This window comes from Takifugu flavidus, chromosome 18, assembly GCF_003711565.1.
Source record: "Takifugu flavidus isolate HTHZ2018 chromosome 18, ASM371156v2, whole genome shotgun sequence".
Lineage (NCBI taxonomy): Eukaryota > Metazoa > Chordata > Actinopteri > Tetraodontiformes > Tetraodontidae > Takifugu > Takifugu flavidus.
The window spans coordinates 5,045,874-5,063,925 of record NC_079537.1 but is presented as its reverse complement, the minus strand read 5'-3'; the positions used below and the strand labels follow the sequence as shown (position 1 = coordinate 5,063,925).

At 49.8% G+C, this 18,052-nt stretch overlaps 1 protein-coding gene across 2 annotated transcripts in view; it reads right to left on the bottom strand.

Moving 5' to 3' along the window:
* The window catches only part of grin2aa (glutamate receptor, ionotropic, N-methyl D-aspartate 2A, a), a 91,646-nt gene extending 82,179 nt beyond the window's left edge, over positions 1 to 9,467 (bottom strand). The window contains exons 1-2 of one of the 2 annotated variants that reach the window (XM_057014590.1): positions 8,676 to 9,467; positions 1,065 to 1,547 (exon numbers count right to left, since the gene is read on the bottom strand). In XM_057014590.1, the coding sequence (XP_056870570.1) occupies positions 1,065 to 1,544 (480 nt within the window). In that variant the 5' untranslated portion in view covers positions 1,545 to 1,547; positions 8,676 to 9,467. Of the gene's footprint in view, positions 1 to 1,064; positions 1,554 to 8,675 lie in introns of those variants that run through there. The other variant, XM_057014589.1, reaches the window with a different exon arrangement.
* Positions 9,468 to 18,052: the final 8,585 nt, after the last annotated feature.

Below are 18,052 nucleotides of genomic sequence, written 5' to 3'. Positions count from 1 at the left end.
ATCCTCCCCCCCCCCCCCCCCCCACTCCGCTTCAGGCCTGTGTTCTCCTTCCTCCTCTGGCATCCCCTCAAACATTTACCCGCCACTCATCCCCTTCTCAAAGGTGTCATGTGCGGCGCGGCCGGATCAATAAACCCGAGCAGGTATAAGTCGCTAGAACAAAAAAGATGGAGTCGAGTGGCGTTTCAAGTCAAATCATCAGGGAGATGACAGATCCAAGGCGTGATGTGCTAAAAGGGGCACTTTTCTTTCTTCTTTTACAAATTCCATTTTAATCTTTTTGATAATGTCTTTGTACTTTCATTGGACCCATTGAGGTGACGCAGTAATGCCTCTAGATGGGAAGTATAACAACAGGCGGCTAATCCGCCTTTCATCTCCCAGGAAAATGACAGAAATATCCTCATTGTGGCCAGGAATCTACTCGGAATGCCGCACCGTTGCCGCCTAGTTCACGCGCTGCTATTTGGCGTTCTGTGCGACTGGCGGGAGAGAGACACCGCGCAGCTGATGATTTCCTTTGGCTTTCATCACCTCATCCCTCCTGCATCGCTATCTTCTGACGAGTGGCGTCATAATCGCACATTTTCCTAGATTTTAGAGCACGTGTTGACTTTTCAGTCGTGCATCTGTACAACCACCAACATCATCACTGCACGATCATCCAGCCTGCACACAGTCTCCTGGAGGACACGGTGAGCTAACAGGAAATGATACGCCTCCAATATCGATGTGTCTAATATCCACACCGAGCTGCAAGGACTAGGAAAACTAAAATCAATAGAGGAAATATTCTGGGTTTGATCGGAGTACAATAGAAAAGGTGGATATGGGCGTGTGGAAGCTGCAGAGTCCAAGGGATTCGCGGGAGACATTATCGGGATAATGGAGTTTCTCTCTTTCCCCTTCAGCTGTGGTTCTTTTCCCACAATTCTTGGTTGGCTATTTTCTTGTCCAAATTTATAAAAACGTGGGTGAGTGTAATGAGGATCGACGTGATTGCATCAAAATAAAATAAACGGTGGCTTTCATTAGCATTCGCTCCTCCACTCACTGCTCCTTACCTTATCTGCCATGATCATGGAAGACCCCCCATGGATTCCTAGGATGGGTATGAGCGTCTGCGAGGAAATAAAATCCAAAATCTGGGCGATGGCCTCCTGGTCGGTGCCATCCCCGAACACCACGCCGTGGATCTTGGTCCCGGACATCAGGTCGCAAATGTGGTTGATGATGCTTTTGGGGTCGGTCTCATTGACCAGCAGCGTGACCACGTTGACGTCGATGGGGTCCTCCTTGCTCCACAGCGCCCGGATGTCCCGTTCAGAGATGTAACGGGTGCGTCCCAGGATCACCGCAATGTTCAGGACCGGCACTTTTTCCGTGGCTCTCTGCTTTTGAGCCGCCGCGCCATCCGCCATCAGCGTCGCCGCCACCAGGAGAGCCAGCGACAGCAGCGCGCCATCACCGCTCCAGCTAACGGTCCATCTACTCCTCCTCTTACTCCTTTTGCTGCTGAGGGACATTCTGCCAAACCACTTCATCCCCTGCATGGAAAAAATAGATGAGGGATGAAAGAGATGATAAAGGAGGACAGATGGAAGAGCAGAGTGTGGTGGCAAAGATGATGGCGATGAGGAAAAGACAGGGGGCATCAATTATTAACGGACACCGTTTTAAGCTTTCACATTCAGGTAGAATTCTTATATTTTTTTTTGTTCCACTTCTCTGCACTGACGTTATTGGACACATAAAGCTTGTGGACGGGCGGCCTTGGAAAGGATTTCACTTGTTGGGAAAGAAAAAGGCTGACAATTAAATGGCCACAACTGCTGGGAAGAGAATATTTAGAAGGAAACAATGCAGCTTAAACAAGACGGTAGACAATTTTAATCAGCAAGAGGCAGCAAAGACTGCTGCAGGGTTTCTAGGCAGACCGGAAATGATGCTTCAGATGGCTTTACCGGTGAAAGGTTGAGGTTTCCATATCAATCATTGGGGATTTAGCCTTTGGAAATCTGAATAATGGGACCAAGAACTGTCCATTTGGTAGATGTTAAGGTGGCAACTGAGGCTGGAACTCATATGTAAACACCCAAAACACACTTGGATTTACTTCAGTTGTTTTTTCCAACTATATAGCGCTACAAAATAAATAAATGGTTGGAATGTTGGAATGGTTCCAGTGACCTAACGACCATTATGCTGCTAGATGCAGTTTGGCCCCTGTCAGGTCTCTCAAGGCAATTTTGTTCGGGACTGAGGGGGCCTGACTAAGTTCAAGGATCCCGTTTGAAGAACAAAATGAAATCAGAGCTTGGGGCTGGGGGCCATGACCCAAGTCCCATGCTAGGAGCTGGTTTTTCTGCTAAGCCAGTTTGACTAATCACTGCAAATGAGCCACAGGAATAATTACAAGCCAATTTGTCCCATCCCAACACAAGAGGACGATGTCATCTTCAATGACTAAAGTGACCAGGAAAATTAGACATGAGTGATCAAAACCAGAACAAAAATACACCTTTAGCACTAGTTCAGGTGTTACCTTTCCGACCCATATTTAGTAGCTTTAGTAGCAGAGAGTGGTGACACTGGTCAAACATCCTGACAGGAGCCAGAGGAAAGAGGCAAATTATATAAGGACTGAACAGGACAGTCTGATATGACCCAGCCAGCCAGCCTCCCAAAATAGCCCAGGACGCCAGCGAGGACCTCGAGAGGAAAGCGTGAAACAAATGTGGAAAAGTGTTGGGGGGGGGGGAGTTGAGTCAAAACACAAACACGACAGTGATAAACTCGGGGCTCAGAAGGCAGCAGCTGTTAGTCCGCAGCGGAACGAGCGGGACATCATCCTGATAATGCCCCAGTCTCTATAGCGTGTCGGCGTAGGTGAGAGATTGTGAGCAGGTGTGCTCAGCGGTGCCGCTCCAGCCGTATCCAACGTGCGCTAACTGGTTGCGTCCATACGCTCTGTCAGCGAGTTATCAGTTCATTGACGCTTGTCTCGGGGAAGCTGGAGAGGCGGGTAACACGTGATTGATTCGCATGAGCTGATGTTTATCGGGACAGCGTTTGAACCCCCCCCCCCAGAGGATAACCCTCCACACAGACGAGGATTTTATGGCCTTAACTATGCTGGTGCTTCCATCTTCTTTGTGTTCTCATTTGATGTTCTTTTCTGCTGATTTGGAGTCGTCATGCTGTGAGACTCTGCTGGGAGAATTTGAGATTCCAGCGAAGCGCTCTCCTGTGAGCTGAATAATACATAGGTCCCTCTGTGTCATCCTGCGTTTCTGAGGATAGGCACAGCAATGTGTGCCCCCCCCCCCAAAAAAAACACACTCTGCCAAACTAGGCGTAAACACTGCTAGAACAGACCTGAGGATGAATCATCCAAATTCTCACTGGAGACAGAATAACAAACGCCCTAATGGCGTCGAACTAAGTGGAACAATCTTCTCTGGAGGCTGGAATCAAACCCAGAACCTTTGTGCTATCTGTGGACCGTGCTGATCCCTCTGCCGCCCACTGAGCCCTACAAATGGTGAGAATACTCATCCCCCTATGTTGCGTTTCATCAATCAAGTCTTCTGAGAGGCCAAACTTTCTGAGGGAAGCGCTTTCAGGTTGCTGCCTCCCCCCCTTTGTGCCTTGCTCAAGAGCCCTTAGCCAGAGAGCACTCCAGCTGAAGTGCAAATTGTGTGGCTGGATGACTTCACTCGGGGAAGATACCACTGCTGTTATCATTGGACATGGCATTTAGACTCTAGAGCTCTCAACACTGGGCTCAGGAGCCACGGGGCTAAGAGGCCCATGGTTCTGGAGCCGAGTTACTCAGTGATCCACTCCTGAGTGACTCTAATAACAGGGGTCGCGATCTGATGTCCAAATGATCCGCAAATCGCTCAGAACTGGAGAACAATCTTTCAGTACTTGGAGCATTCCGAGATGGGATATCATCTGTGGTGGCGCACTCTCAGTGTCGATGTACGGGCCTTCAGAAGTACTAGCTGGGTCTTACCTGGGTGGGGGGTTAGGGATCAACATGGGATGTGATATTGGAGCCTAGCTTGCAGAAATAAGGGGATATCATGCAAGATTTTGCCCAATCTAGAGGACACAAAGTAAGCGATGGATGTTTAGAATGAAGACTACACCTTTTCTTGACAGAGGGGACCGGTGCCGAACCCCTCTGACTCCCAATCACAGCCTCATATCTGGGTTTAACAACCCCCCCTCAATGTTCTCATTCATAATCATGGGGTCCCTCTCCTCTTAATATCTCAATTATTAGTGTGAGTTGACCGAGGTCCATGCAGTGAAGTTATTAAGCAGCCAGCCAACATTGTTTTGATATATTACAGAACACTGCTGATGATATCACCGCTTACGTTCCGGCGGCTGCTCATCTAACGAAAATGGACGGGGAGGGAATGACGGCAGAGGCAAAAGGCAATGCAGATAAGAAAAAGTAGATCACCATGTGTGAGAGAGAGGGAGAGAATCCCCTGCCCAACCGGATCCGAGCGGTTTGTCATCACAAAAAGGCTGCCGCTTCTTGGCGCCACAACAGTGACTGATGTTTGGCAGGCTCCTCTAAACGACTGGCTATTGTTCATCCGTGGACACACACACACACACACACACACACACACACACACACACACACACACACACACACACACACACACGGGGTCCAATTTTCTACCTCATACGAGGAAGATCTTAAATTTTCTCCGTACAGCATCTAAAATTAGTCACTCTGAATCCCAGCAAACAGAGTAGACGAGTTTTCTTGATTTAAAAAAAACAGGAAACACCCCCGCACCCCCGCTGACAGACACGCGCTCCATCGCCCGCGCACGTTCAGCTTTCGCACATATCAATAATTAAGCGGCATTATCTCACGTGGTGATTAATATGATCACATTTACCATCACATTTCCTTCGCCCGTCTGTCTTTTAAAACAGCATTAAAATTAGATTAACACGCCGAACTCGCTCCATCCTGGCGGCATTTGGGTTATTTGGAAGGCTGGTGCACAGAACACCGGGGCTAACGAGCCTCTCTTTAGGATGCAGCTATGACCCAGAGACCAGTGGCACTTGTGGAAAATGAGCCTTGGCAAAAATGTCGAATTCAGCGCCGTGACGATCTGTCGTCACAGGTGACTTGATTAAAGTTTAAATATAACATTTATCTAACAGTGAGCCATCAAACTGCCTCAGCGCTGTCCTCCCCCCGCCCTAAAGAAGCTGAGCTTCACTGCTGTGATTACTTTGTTCGCATGTCCCATTTCCATTAAAGATGTGAACCAAATCTCAAAATATTATTAACCGCTATTGAAAAAGGGAAGACTTGACCTTCCGTGTCTGAGACATATCTGGGGGGGGTCACAGTCCATGTAGTTTAGTTCTGTAGTTCTGGCAACCCTCAGTTGTGTCGTGACTCCCATCTACATCACACTCAGGAGGCGCCGGCTCTATTGCAGCGCTGCAACCATGACGATGACGCTTTTCAGTCATTTTGCTGAATCGTGCTGCCGTCCCGATGGATGCTAATTCGAAGCTAGCAGAAGCGCACCGACCGAAATGGCTAAAATCCCACTGAGAACACGCCAGCTAGTTTCCCACGCAGGTCGGCTGGATTTCTAACCTCCCGGTATCTTGGAGAAGCATTTTAATCAAACCCCTGCCCAATGTTGTGAACCGCTCTCATCCACCAAGCGAAGGACTCCACCAGACCCCGGAGTCCCATAAAGGCTAAATTGGAATGAAATCCCGGGAATATGGAAGCAAACTCATTACCTTCATGCCCTGGTGTGCGACCTGTACCGCTTCGTACTCAGGTTATGGCCATCAGCACTGCTGTTTTAATGAGGGAATGTATTTAGTCCGTGATAATGTTCCGTTAGGCTCTTATCAGTGTAACAAGGAGGCTGGAAGAGCTCCAACAATGTGTGATTCAATTATTTCCACCTCTGCCTGCCTGCTTCCCTCTCATGTCCATGCAGAAGACTCTTCCCCTTCTCAAAATCATGACACGACCACCGAACTCCATGAAGGGAATCAACAAATCCAGCAGTATTTATATGCCCGCCGTGCATCTGTGTGCTCATGTGTCCTCTAGAATACTTGAGAAAAGTTGTTGGTGGCCTTGGAAATTCAAATATGCTTGGTTTAATTCCACCGCCTGCTCACTGAGGTTTTTTCGTTTTTATAACTTTAATAAAACTGGCTCTGGGCGCCTGGGTTCACTTCCCCTTTTATGCACACCTCTCTGTGCAGCGAACTCCTTCTCTGAGATGTTTTTTTTCCCTTCCAGTGACCATAAATGTAGCAGAGGAAGTGGTAAACATGTCCGTGCTGCCAGGTTCTAATCAGATGTGCTGGTCTGTGGATTTAAGCTCCACTCTGCATCCTTGGAGCTGCTCCAGAGGTTCAATTTTCTCTTGATCTCTCTATTGATCATCACACCTCTGTACATTCACGTGTCACTGATCCCTTTCCCTCCCTGCTACCATTCTCCTTGACCGGAGCTTCATCCCCACATCTTTCCATCCTTCTTTTAATTCAGCGGGCTCTAAAACGAATCTCTGCCTTTTCACGGACGCCAACACTCGCAAAGATAAACACAAATGCAAAGCCGCTGCAGACAAATGGGAACGTGGCCCCTCCACATCAAGTACATCCGCCCCTCTTTTCTTTCATCTGCAGGCGTCTGCAGCCGTGCCTCCACTGCCCACGGTCAGATCCTCCCTCACTGGAGGGATGCCGACCGCGCCCCTTGATTTTGTTCCTCCTTTAAAGTGCTGGAGTGATCTGAAAACATCCTTCTTCTCCAGTGACTGCTGTCACTCTCTCTCTCTCTGTTTCTGTTTCTGTCTCTGTGGCTCGGCCATCTGCTCCGTGTGCCCTGACGTGTGCCTGCACAGCCAGGAGAAGCCCAGTGGAAGTAATCATCTGTTACCACTCAGGCTTCAACATGTTGTCTGCCCACTGCACATACCTCCATACAAATCCAGTGTGTGTGTGTGTGTGTGTGTGTGTGTGTTAGTGAGAATCCACTACTGTTCTCTTACATAATGCATGTCTAACAGTGTTTCTTGCTCCTCACATGATGCCTAAAACACACCTACTTCCTACTGTTGTTCCGTCGTTTCTGCGAACGCCCGCATTCGTAAAGGGAGGTCAAAGTTAAAAAATTGCTTTCTTCCAGTATTCGTTGACGCTCGCGTTCTTTTCTTTGGCGGCTGTGGCGGCCTGCCTCCGTGCTGAGCCGCTTTGCCCACGCTGGATAAGCACGGCGCCTCTCTGACGACACTTCTGAAGCCCCGAGTCGTCAAAGGCTGCTGATTTTCTTCAGCCCAGCACAATGCAGATTAATTCAGAGCGCTGCAGGAGCAGTCAGTTCAATACTCGATGGGCAGCCTGATTTAGAAATCTGCGCCCCATCCCCCCCATGAATGGGTTTCAAAGTTGTGCTTTTGATAAAGTCTCCACAATCACGGATGGAGGAAATCAGTTTTAGTCCACCATCTTTTGTGCGCAGCTGCATTGTTGGAAATAAAGGGTGTAATATAGGCTACCTCCACCACCCCCACCTGAAATACACCCCCAGCTGCACAGACAGTTGAGGGTGTATAGTTATTATACTGTATAATGAGTCCTAATTAGCTACAGGTGGTAAGTTAATTGACGCGCGCAAAGGTTGATGGTTGATATTTCCTTTAACTGTCATAGAAAAATAGATTGATTGCAGCTGGAACCTTTTTATTGGGAGTGGGGGCTGCGCTTCAACAACGTGACCGAATGCTGAGAACAGGGAAGAGGGTCGGAGATGGAAATTCACTCGGATTCCCCTCATTAACTTCAATGGTAAGCTCGACAATGCAAGTGCGACCCCTACCGGTCAACCCCCGCTTCAACCCAGACTCGCCACACTGACAGACTCCGCGTTCACTTTCATGAAGGGGGTTGCGGGTACGGAGCAGGATTCGGGGTCAAAATCTCATGGGTTAGGGCGACATGCACGTCACGTGATTGTTTTCGGTGGTTTTTTGTTGGTTTGGACCACCTTGGTCTTTCTTAGAACGACCAAGGTGGTGAGATGGAGATGAGCTGGAAGTTCTGTCAGTCGTGTCTCAACAGTAAAAAGGAAAAATCCGCAATTCTTCAACCATCAGACAACTGCGTCCATCTTTCAAGCTGCGTGGGAATCACCTCGCTGTTGCGGTCCTCTGGCGGAACGCGTCCACGTCCTGATGCGCGTTCCTTTGCCCAAACCCAAACTGCACCACTTAGTTTGTGGCGTCGGGACCGTTCACTAAATACAACGAATTTGGTCTCTTTTCTTCCCCGACTGAGAGACGCTGGATCCAGATGCGCGTCCGAGCTGCCCGCTGCGCTCCGCTCAATGCGCCAGAGGATTTTCAAGAAACTGCGCCTGGGAGATGAGCTGAGAGAGACTTTACGGTGGTGTTGGCTCTCCGCTCGCGTTCCGCGCCGCCTGCTTCCAATCTAAGCGCCGCGGTGTGTTTTGGAGACCGCTGCGTTCGCGGCGTGCCGCACTTTGGTTAACAGGGAAAGAAAAGAAGACGCCGAATCGAACACAGACGCGCCGCAACACCAGAAACAAGCAGAGAATAAGAGACACGCTGGAGGGGGGTACTTACAGCATCTCCCTTCCGCGGAGCTCCAAAACAGTGGTGTGAAATGACATTGCAAAAGTGCCCCCTCTCCTCAGAGAAACCATGCAGCCGCACACTCGCAAACGCTGCACAAAAATAAAGAAGAAGAAAAAAAAAAGAATCACAAATTCTCTGGCGCTGTAACCATCCCCACCGTGCCCCCTCCCCCCCAAAAATAAAAAAAAATTACAAAAAAAAAAAAAAGCTGAATGAAAAAGGTTTCCACTTCACAGGCGCGCAGCTGCGGCTGGAATCACTGTTGTAATCCAATCTTCATTGTGTGCGTGCGCGCCGACTGCTGCTGCTCCACTGCAATCTCTGCTGGCCCCGCGCATCGCAGGGGGTTCGAGCCCGCCTCCGCCTGATTAGATCTCCCGATATCCCGTTATTCCTGGACCGGGTGAGAGGGGGGGAGGAGGAGGAGGCAGCGGCAGGTGAGCGGCGACCGTGCGCGCATTTAAGGACGAACACGCTCATTGACAACTACAGCAGCGACTCCGGCTGCCTGCAAACCGTGTATGGGACCGTGTTTCCAAACTACTAACCCCCGTCTCTTTCTCTCTCTCGCTCTCGCTCTCTCTCGTCGTGCATGCGCGTGTGTGCGATGCCTGGTTCGGTGCGTGCCTGCGCGCCTCTGCAGAGGCAGCTGGATAGATGGACGGACAGTCGCTCCCTGCAGCTAAAGCTCCGTCCAAGAACGCGTGTGCCGGGGCGGGTCTGGAGCGTTCAGACGGCCGAACCGCGCCGGTTCTCCCGTCCCCAGCCTCGCGGGTGCCTGTCACACACTGGCTGCATCTACGCGCGCGTCACGCAGACTGAACACTCATCACGCCTTTACATGAATAAATAGATAAATATTTTGGCGATTAGGCAAATCAACCCAGCCCCGGGGAAAGCCAATCACTGTCCAACAGTCAGAGTCAGAGTCAGTGGACAAAGTATAAACTGGAAAATGTTCCATCGCAGTTCAACTAGAAATTCCCAGGTAATGAAAGGTAAGTTCCACCCGGGCTCAAGGGGGCGATGGAGGATCCCAGAGGAATCCACGAGGACACGGGAGATGCAGACTCCAGGGAGATTCAACCCACTCTCTTAGGGGGGTCAGCGCTCTCCACCCGACCACACCTCTCTGTGGCGGCTAACTTTAGCTCCTCAAAAGTCCAGACTTCACTGACTGTACCGTTAGTCCTGGTCCCTCTGTTGGTTTAACGAGAGCCTATAAACGGCTTTGACCTCCACGTTGTTGTGGGAAGACTTTGCGGGTCCCCTCAGGTGTCTCCTCACTGAAGGATGCGTTCCAGTCAGCTCAGCTGGAGCAGAGGCCCTGGGGTGGGCAGGAAAAGGCTCGGGCCCGACTGGAACTGAACCAAAATTGATTACACAGACAAACATGTGATATCTGTGAAACATCAGACCGTCTCTCCATCAAAACAGGACGCGCTTATTGGGGAGAGGAAAGGATCAATGCTAGAGTAGTAACGGAGACTAGCCGAGAGGAATGAGGGGCGTTCCCTCTTCTCTCTGACCCAAAGCAGCAAGTCTCTGGGTCACCCTGGGGAGCGCTGTCGCCCTGCCCCCCAACTCTGCTCAATCTTTTCCACCTGACCCTCAGCGTTTGGGCGTGGGACACGTTCTGAGTGGCATTTTAGCAGGTTCAGCGGCGGCCGATCTTTGGAAACAGCTCTCTCTCTCTTTCTTTCTCTCTCTCTCTTCCATCCCATCACGCAAAGAGAAGCAGAGCGAGGAGCACCGGGGAGCTAACACGCAGTACTAAAGGCTGCACAAATGGATATATAGTCACATTTCACACCTGACTGAACAAATGACTATCAGAAGACTTGAGAGGCTAAAGGAAGGCGCCAATTCCGTGTGTGTGTGTGTGTGTGTGTGTGTGTGTGTGCAGAAGTACTGGCCAAAAAAAGCTTTCCTTAGGGATTTGATATGGGCAGAGATGCACCATTGCAGACTCTCTTGTATTCAGGGGACTCAGCAAGGACTGTCGGAAAACCACGTCGCTCCTGAATGCACCACAATACACACATGCTAAAAATGTCCCCTTAATGCTCAGTTTCACCCGGATGACAGCGGAATACGGCCGTGCATTCTTCTTAATATCGTAGGTGTCTTTCCTACGTGAAAGCGCTGCGCAGTAGCTGGGATATGGTGGCGTTAGTGGTGTTTCCTATGATGTGCAGCCCTCTCATGGCTCTGCAGACGGGCCCCTGCATCCTGTTCCACTATCGATTTGACACATAAACGCAGATAGCGATAGCCTACATTTGACCGGTGACCTGCTTGTCATTTTCCGTTACTTGTCCGGAAGCTGACGCCTCTTTGTTCCTTATAGAACATCCCAGGAAAGTGGAACACTGCTCCCCTGTGGTGCCTTTTAATCCAATGCCGTTTTGTTTTGGGGATTCTTTTTTTTCTTTTGCATCTATTTTGAATTGCACGTGTCCGATACACTGAACCGTCCCCCATCTGACCACGTTACAAACTGCCTGTGACCCAGGCGGCGACCACGGTCCACTGGAGCCGGAAGGACGCCGTCATATGGCGTCCTCGTGCTGGACCCCTTCCAGACACCTTGGCTTCCCCGCTCTTCCGCATGGATACCACAGATGAAAGTGGGATATCCTTGCACCCCCAGTGCCCGACATCTAGACATCTCCTCTGACTGGTTGGCAGGAAGGCTGATTCAGCCCTCATAATTACAGCAAGTCCTGCAGGATTACAGCGTTAAAGCGACAAGCTTTGCTGAAATCTCACACAGAGGAGTGGCAAAATCCCAGGGAAGCTGAAGGAGCCACAAAGGCCGCCATAACTAATATTTACTCTGGGAATTCCAGATGAAGCCCTGGTGGCTCTTCCTGTAATCTCAGCCTGTCATCAATGCGCGGCGATCATGCGCCCTCCCCACTTAGCTGGGGAAATTCCCCTAATTTAAATACTGGAAAATAAACTGTCCCATCTTGCGGTTATTTTTATTTATTTAATTTGGGTTGTTTGGTTGTTCCATCTTTATAGGTTGTTTGTGCTGTCGGTCACCACCGGATCAACAGACAAACTGCCCCAAATGAGTTGCTAAAGACGTTTAGTCCACTGCCGACGGGTTAATTGCATGAACAATTAATGGGGTTAATCATGACGATTCATTTTGACAGCCCTAATAAAAAGGAAAGATAATATCTATCAGGTTACCAACAACTCTGGACCACAACCGGCCTCGTTTGACATTTTATGGTATTTAGCCTACAGGCTAATCGGTGGGCTCAGTGGACACGTTAGCACACAGCTAAAACAGGGCTCCACACACAAGGCTTTGTAGCTAACTCAAGATACATCCAACCGAGTCACCAGATGCAGCTTCCTCACACGTGTCCCCAACATCTCCCCAAGCTAGTTTGGCCTCAGCGCGGGACCAGGGTCCTGCTGGCGGCCCAGAAGGAGCTGCCAGTCAGTCAACCACCAGTGGCCCTTTGACTCCAGTGGACCTGCAGATGAAGCGACAACACAGCTGAAACTAAAGCTCTTCCCCGTCTCAGCCGTTGGACACAACGGAGCTTCTCACGCTGGTCTGAGAAATACGCGTCTTTGGGTGTGTGGACATTGTGGAGAGAGGGGAAGAGAAATGATGGTGGAAGGCTTGGGAACACACAAACGCGGCTGGTTCCCAACGTGGCTGCAGCAGCAGTTTGCTGAAAGCAAACATGTCTGTGAGGAAGTGGGCGACGCGTTTCTGATTTGAACATGCAACGGGAGAGAGAACGGCGCTCCGCGCTGCCAAAGCTCATCTCAGCGGAATGGTGTGCGCATTTAGAGACTATATATGGATATAGATGGAATCATTTCCAATTCTATATATATACTACTAATAATTTTTCCTATTAAGTGGCTCATCCAAAATTGAAATCCTGGCCTGAGCTTGATTCAAAGTTACATCCTGGTCTGCAGTGAGATGTTCAGGGAAGCCACTTAGCCTTTCCGTGGCATGTTAGCATATCACCGCTAACTGTCTATATATAAAAGATGGTGCTTTTATTGCACAGTTTGAACAGTTGAGGAATTCCGTTATTCTGTCTTGAAGGCCGTTTAGCATTAGTTAGCATGGTAGGTTGGTTACTTAGACCTCAAAGCTGGGTTCAGATCCCACGACGTAGCTCCAAATCAGTGCAGGTTTTCTCTGGTAGCCCAAAGCTAGCTAGCTGTAGAGTGGTTTTGGTTCCCTAAAACGTTCTGACGTCAGCAGCTCCTGTTATGACTTTTGCACCCTTTGACTTCACAGAAATGTCAGACCAGCATTCTCGACACGGACCCACCGTCTCCCACGGACTGAACATGAGAGTCACTTGACTGGCACAAATGTCAGCGCTCTCACACTCCACCTGCCTTTTCTTGTAGCCTCTTTAAATGTCACCTCTCATTCCGCTGTCCACTCTTTAGCTTTAGCTGGAGTGGGCCCCCCAGGACAGAACGGGAGCACTGATGGATTGTCCAGTGAACGCATCACTCTGAGGTTGTTTTTTTGTGTCTTTTGTGATGTGTGTTTCATATCAGGTGTACAATCCAAACCAAAAAGGCTCAAAGGGCTGGTTGCACTGGGACAGAGACATTAACAGACTGGTTATTCTGGGACAGAATTGAAACGGACGGCAGGGAACTCTGAACGCTGAACTCTGATAGGCTGGGCTCCCAAACAGGCGAGCGGATCTCCCCCACATGACAGAGCTGTGCGATGGCGCTAGCTTGAGCTCGAATCCCTGCAGCTTGATGTGTCGGAAACACGGACGTCACTTCCTGTTTGGAAGGGGGCACGCAATTTAAATCACGTTGGGTCGTCCCAGAAGAACAGAACCTATCTGAAGACCTCTCAGGGAGAGGCTGGCAACTATAAAACAATGTCTGATTTATCGGATGATGCTAGCGGGTGGATGGATCATCTGTTCTGGCTCAGGGTGAGGTGTGTGTGTGTGTGGGGTGGGGGGGGGGGGAACCGTCTATATCACAGTGCACACTTCAGTCGCTAAGGTCCCCACAGCCCACATTTAATATCCGTTTTAAGGCTCCTGTCGAATGATTTAAAAAAATAATCAAAGCTTTGTCGATGAAAAACTCCCTGTGTGTGTGTGTGTATGTGTGTGTGTGCCCGACATGCTCGTGCCTATGGCGGGGGGGGAATGGACCACACAGACCCGCTGCCAGTCCCGTAGACCCTGACGATAAAAGGACACCAAGACCTTCATTTCTTCCTCCTTCCTGCTCTCTCGCACGACCATGCACACGCGAGCACGGTTGTCAGTTCTTCGCTCGTGCGGCGCCCGATGGCACAAAAGCGAACAATATCGCCCCTCGTGAGGAAGGAAGTTGGCGTCCTGAGGCTAATCTGACCTGGGAGCTGCTGCGGGAGCGCAGGGTCACGCGCCCCACCCCGTTAGCCGCAGCCAGAAGGCGACGAGCTCGGAAACGATTCCGGGTCGGCGAGCGGGACGACCCCATGGACGCCAACGCGCCACCGGTTCGCGTCGCCTACCACGACGAGCGTCGACCTTTCACCCTCGCCCCGGCGTAGCGCCTCTGGGTCGGATCTACGTGAAGTTTTCAGGAGTTTCTGGAGTTTCTTGGGGAGCGTCCAGTGCCGCCCACCCCCTTCAGATGGTTCCGACCTCTCGTTCCGTCCAGCCGTCCCGGCCACGTTCCCACGGAAAGTGCCTGTTTTTGTCCTGCCTTACTCAGCTGGACGTGGCTGGTAACCATTATCTCCGCCCACGCGCCTGTCCGCCTCGGCCCTGCAGCAGGACTCCAGGCTCTAGGAACACGGAGGGAGAGGTGCTGGACCGCCAGAGGCTCAAAGCTGAAGAGGAGGAGGCACCAGAACCGAGCAAACTTAGTCATCTCGCTGCTATAAGAAGGTTTGAGCCAGACACAGAGGTGGTGCGATATTGTGCTCACCTCTGAGGCTTGAGCAGAAAAATGCTGCTTCTGGACCCACCGAGCCCGTTTATGCGATTGTTATCCAATTTTTAGGCGCTCCCATGAACATCATGAGGGATGATGGGTCTTCATGTGGACCTGTTAGTCTGATTAACTTCTCTATTTCATTGGTACCTCTCCGGGTTCTTTACCTCCAGTCTTGGGTCACGACATATGTGCACACTCACAAACAACTTAAACCCTCAAACCCGGGTGTTTCGATGATTTCTGATCCAGTTATTGCAATGATCTGATTAGTCACAGTAATCGGATTATTATGATTGTGTAAACAGACCTTTGACCTCCTGGTTCACAGACCTGGAACCAAATCTGTCACCCCCAGAATCTGAGCAGGAGACGCTTCTGGCCAGTAAAGGTTGGGGTTCTCATTTGGTCCGTTGGATCAAATCTCTTCATAGGACCGAGGCTGAAGGTTTGATTTGGTCAAGTCACCACTCCGATGCTAATGAGGGCGCTAGTTTTGCCCCCGGGTGGATCGATGTGGCGTCATCGTGAGTGAGAAGCTCATTTCTGCTCTTGTAGACGCGACGTGATGGAGTCAGTTTTTGGGGATTCGGTTTTGACTTCATGTCCGTGCATTTCTCACACCAGACGGGCTCCATTCTTCGGGTCATGTGTTCCATTAGCAAAAGAAAGTTCTGAGTGACTGTTTTTCCCGCCACGGGGACGCGCCACCGCCGGGGCTGCTCCGGTTCCGACGCCTCACTCTGGGGGCACCTCAGGGATCCGTGGTCCACCTCTCCGCCCTCTTCATACATTCAAAGCCAGATTCAGCTGCTGAAACCTCCCAGTTTGACCCACTGGGCGCTGCTGAACAGCCAAACCTGGAGATCCAATTAAAAGTTGAAAGTGGCTGTTTGTCAGATGGAAATCCCGGCCCAGCTGACCGCGGGCTGCTCGCTTCCAGCTTGTTTGAAGAGCAGATAAGGAAGCGAGGCGACATATGGAGGCGCGTGGAGCCAATCTGCAAGGCTGCCTTTCACGGGGACGTTTCAGGAGGGACGTGCGCCCGACAGAGGCACCACGCGTGCAAAAGGCCGGCTTTGCGCGGCTAATTTCAATATAGAGGAGCAGAACCCCAGCAGCTACTGGGGCTGATTGCATTACAAACGGGCCAAACCCTCTGGATAGACAAAACACGTCAGCGGGACAGTGAATTGAATAAATATTGGTATTTTGATAGATGAGTTATCAGAAGGCACCATGGCTCATGTCAGAGGGGAAGCTTTTTCCCCGAAAAATGTATCATCTTGACATTTTACTCCTCAAAGGAACATACCAGTGACAGTGATTCTCTCTCTCTCTCACACACACACACACACGCACGCACACACACACACACACCTGTCTTTTTTCTCTCACGAATCTGAAACTAAGAAATTTGGTTAGCCCGGTTGTTCAAGACAAAGCTTATATTTATATTCCAAATTACAACACAAACACAAAGGAGGAATTATGATATAATCTCAACATTCGATATTTAATATATAGCCTTCCATCAAATAATCAAATAATTCTGATTTTAAGTGAGTTTCTCCTCCATCAGCGCCGGTTTCCTATGAAAATAAGGTAAATGATGCCCCCTAGTGGTAGCAACACGTTCCTGCAGCCCCAGCAACTACTTCTAAAGGATTTGCTGACAAAAGTCTGCAAAATGTTTTAGTTTGGGAGGAGTCAGGTAAAGTATGCATCTTCAACAGGGCTGTAAAACAGTTAATATCCCAAAAAGAGGAAAAATATCATAAATGCTGGATAAATTAAAGAAGGCTAGGCTGCGACTAGTTCAAGAACAACAGAGGTGTCGATATTTTGAATTTATGGGATCTGATCTTTGTTCACACAGAACTGAAAACACAAGATTGTCAGAGTTTATGCCTCATTAATGTCTTTGGCATCGATGCAGACGGCTACAGGCTCCCGTACTGGAACGAAAGAACCGGCCACGCTAAAGCAACAGAGAACAAAGCAGACACAAAGTGCTCGATTTAAAAGAAAAGAAAAAAAAGAACCTCTTGTATTCCTTTTTTAATTGACAGGGAAACATCCTTCGGGACAACAGTTGGTCATCACACAATAATCAGCAACAAAAACAAGTGAGGAGAGTCCGACGGTGTGTGGAGCCAGAGAACATCTCCCGTCAACCCCCCCTTTTCAGCCCCTGTTACAAGGAATAATGGAGGGCTTATTATTGCAGACAGCTGACTCTCCTGTGACAAACAGAACATGACTTCTCTCCAGAAAGAAAGAAAGAAAGAGAGAGAGAAAGAAAGTAAGAAAGAGACAAAGAAAGAAAGAAGGAAGGTCTCATCCGCTGACGTCCGCTTTCTTTGATTTTCTTTGATCTACATCTGATGTGATGATTAAAGCGGTGCTAGTTCTGGAACTGTATCTGCTGAAGCGCCCTCTGGGACTAGAACCCAAAACATATAAAATAAGAAAAATGTACATTAGTTTCGCCAGGATGTTTGGAGTATCAGGAGATCCGGTGAAGAAAAACGTCCCACCAGAGGATCCGAACAAACCATGTCTCTCTAGAAAACTCTACCAAGAGGAGCTTGGTCCTCCTACAGCAGGTCCCCACCAGGTCCTGCACTGGGCCATAAAGAACAGGGTCATTTAACCAGTGTCTAACTAACCAGTACTAATTAACTAAAGCCCAGTGCCCCCGGGCAGTCCAACTGGAAACATCTGGAAATGCAAATATCAAAATCTCTAAAATGTCCAGATGATTCGTCCCCAAAAGTTGGATTTTTTTTGTTTTTTTTTCTCAAATCAGAACATGCAATAGTCAAAACCGGTTCCTCAAAAACAGGAGTAAATACTAAGATCCCAAAATCTGTAAACCGTCGGAACGATGAGTCAGTCTGGCCCGGCTGTGCCGATGAATATGAGGTGGTCTACACCAGGACCAGGAGGGGTGGGGGGCTGGTGAGTCCCCGGACACCAATACAACCTGCGGAGGACAGCAGGACAGGATGGGACGGGATGAGGGGACGAAGCAGTTGCACAGCGGCGGTTTTGTTTGGGCGCATACTGTATCAAAAACAATCAAGAAAACAGGGGAAACCACCTGGGGAGGGGACGGGGGGACGGGGGGGTCCCACATCAGATGTGCTTCTGCATGTTGGTGCTGGAAGAAGAGGGAGGACTTGAGGACACCAGCAGTATCTTAAAGGGGTTGGGAGGGGCTGATCGGAAATCAGCAAAGAGGTTTCTCGTGTTCACCGAATCTCTCCCTCCGCCGGACCAAACCAGCAGCCTCGGGGTCCGACCGACAGGAAGAGGGGAGCTCTGTCCCAGGAGGACGACCTTTCAACCTTTAAATCCGACTCATCCTCATGCTGTCCGCATTAAAGGCATGAAACAGTGCT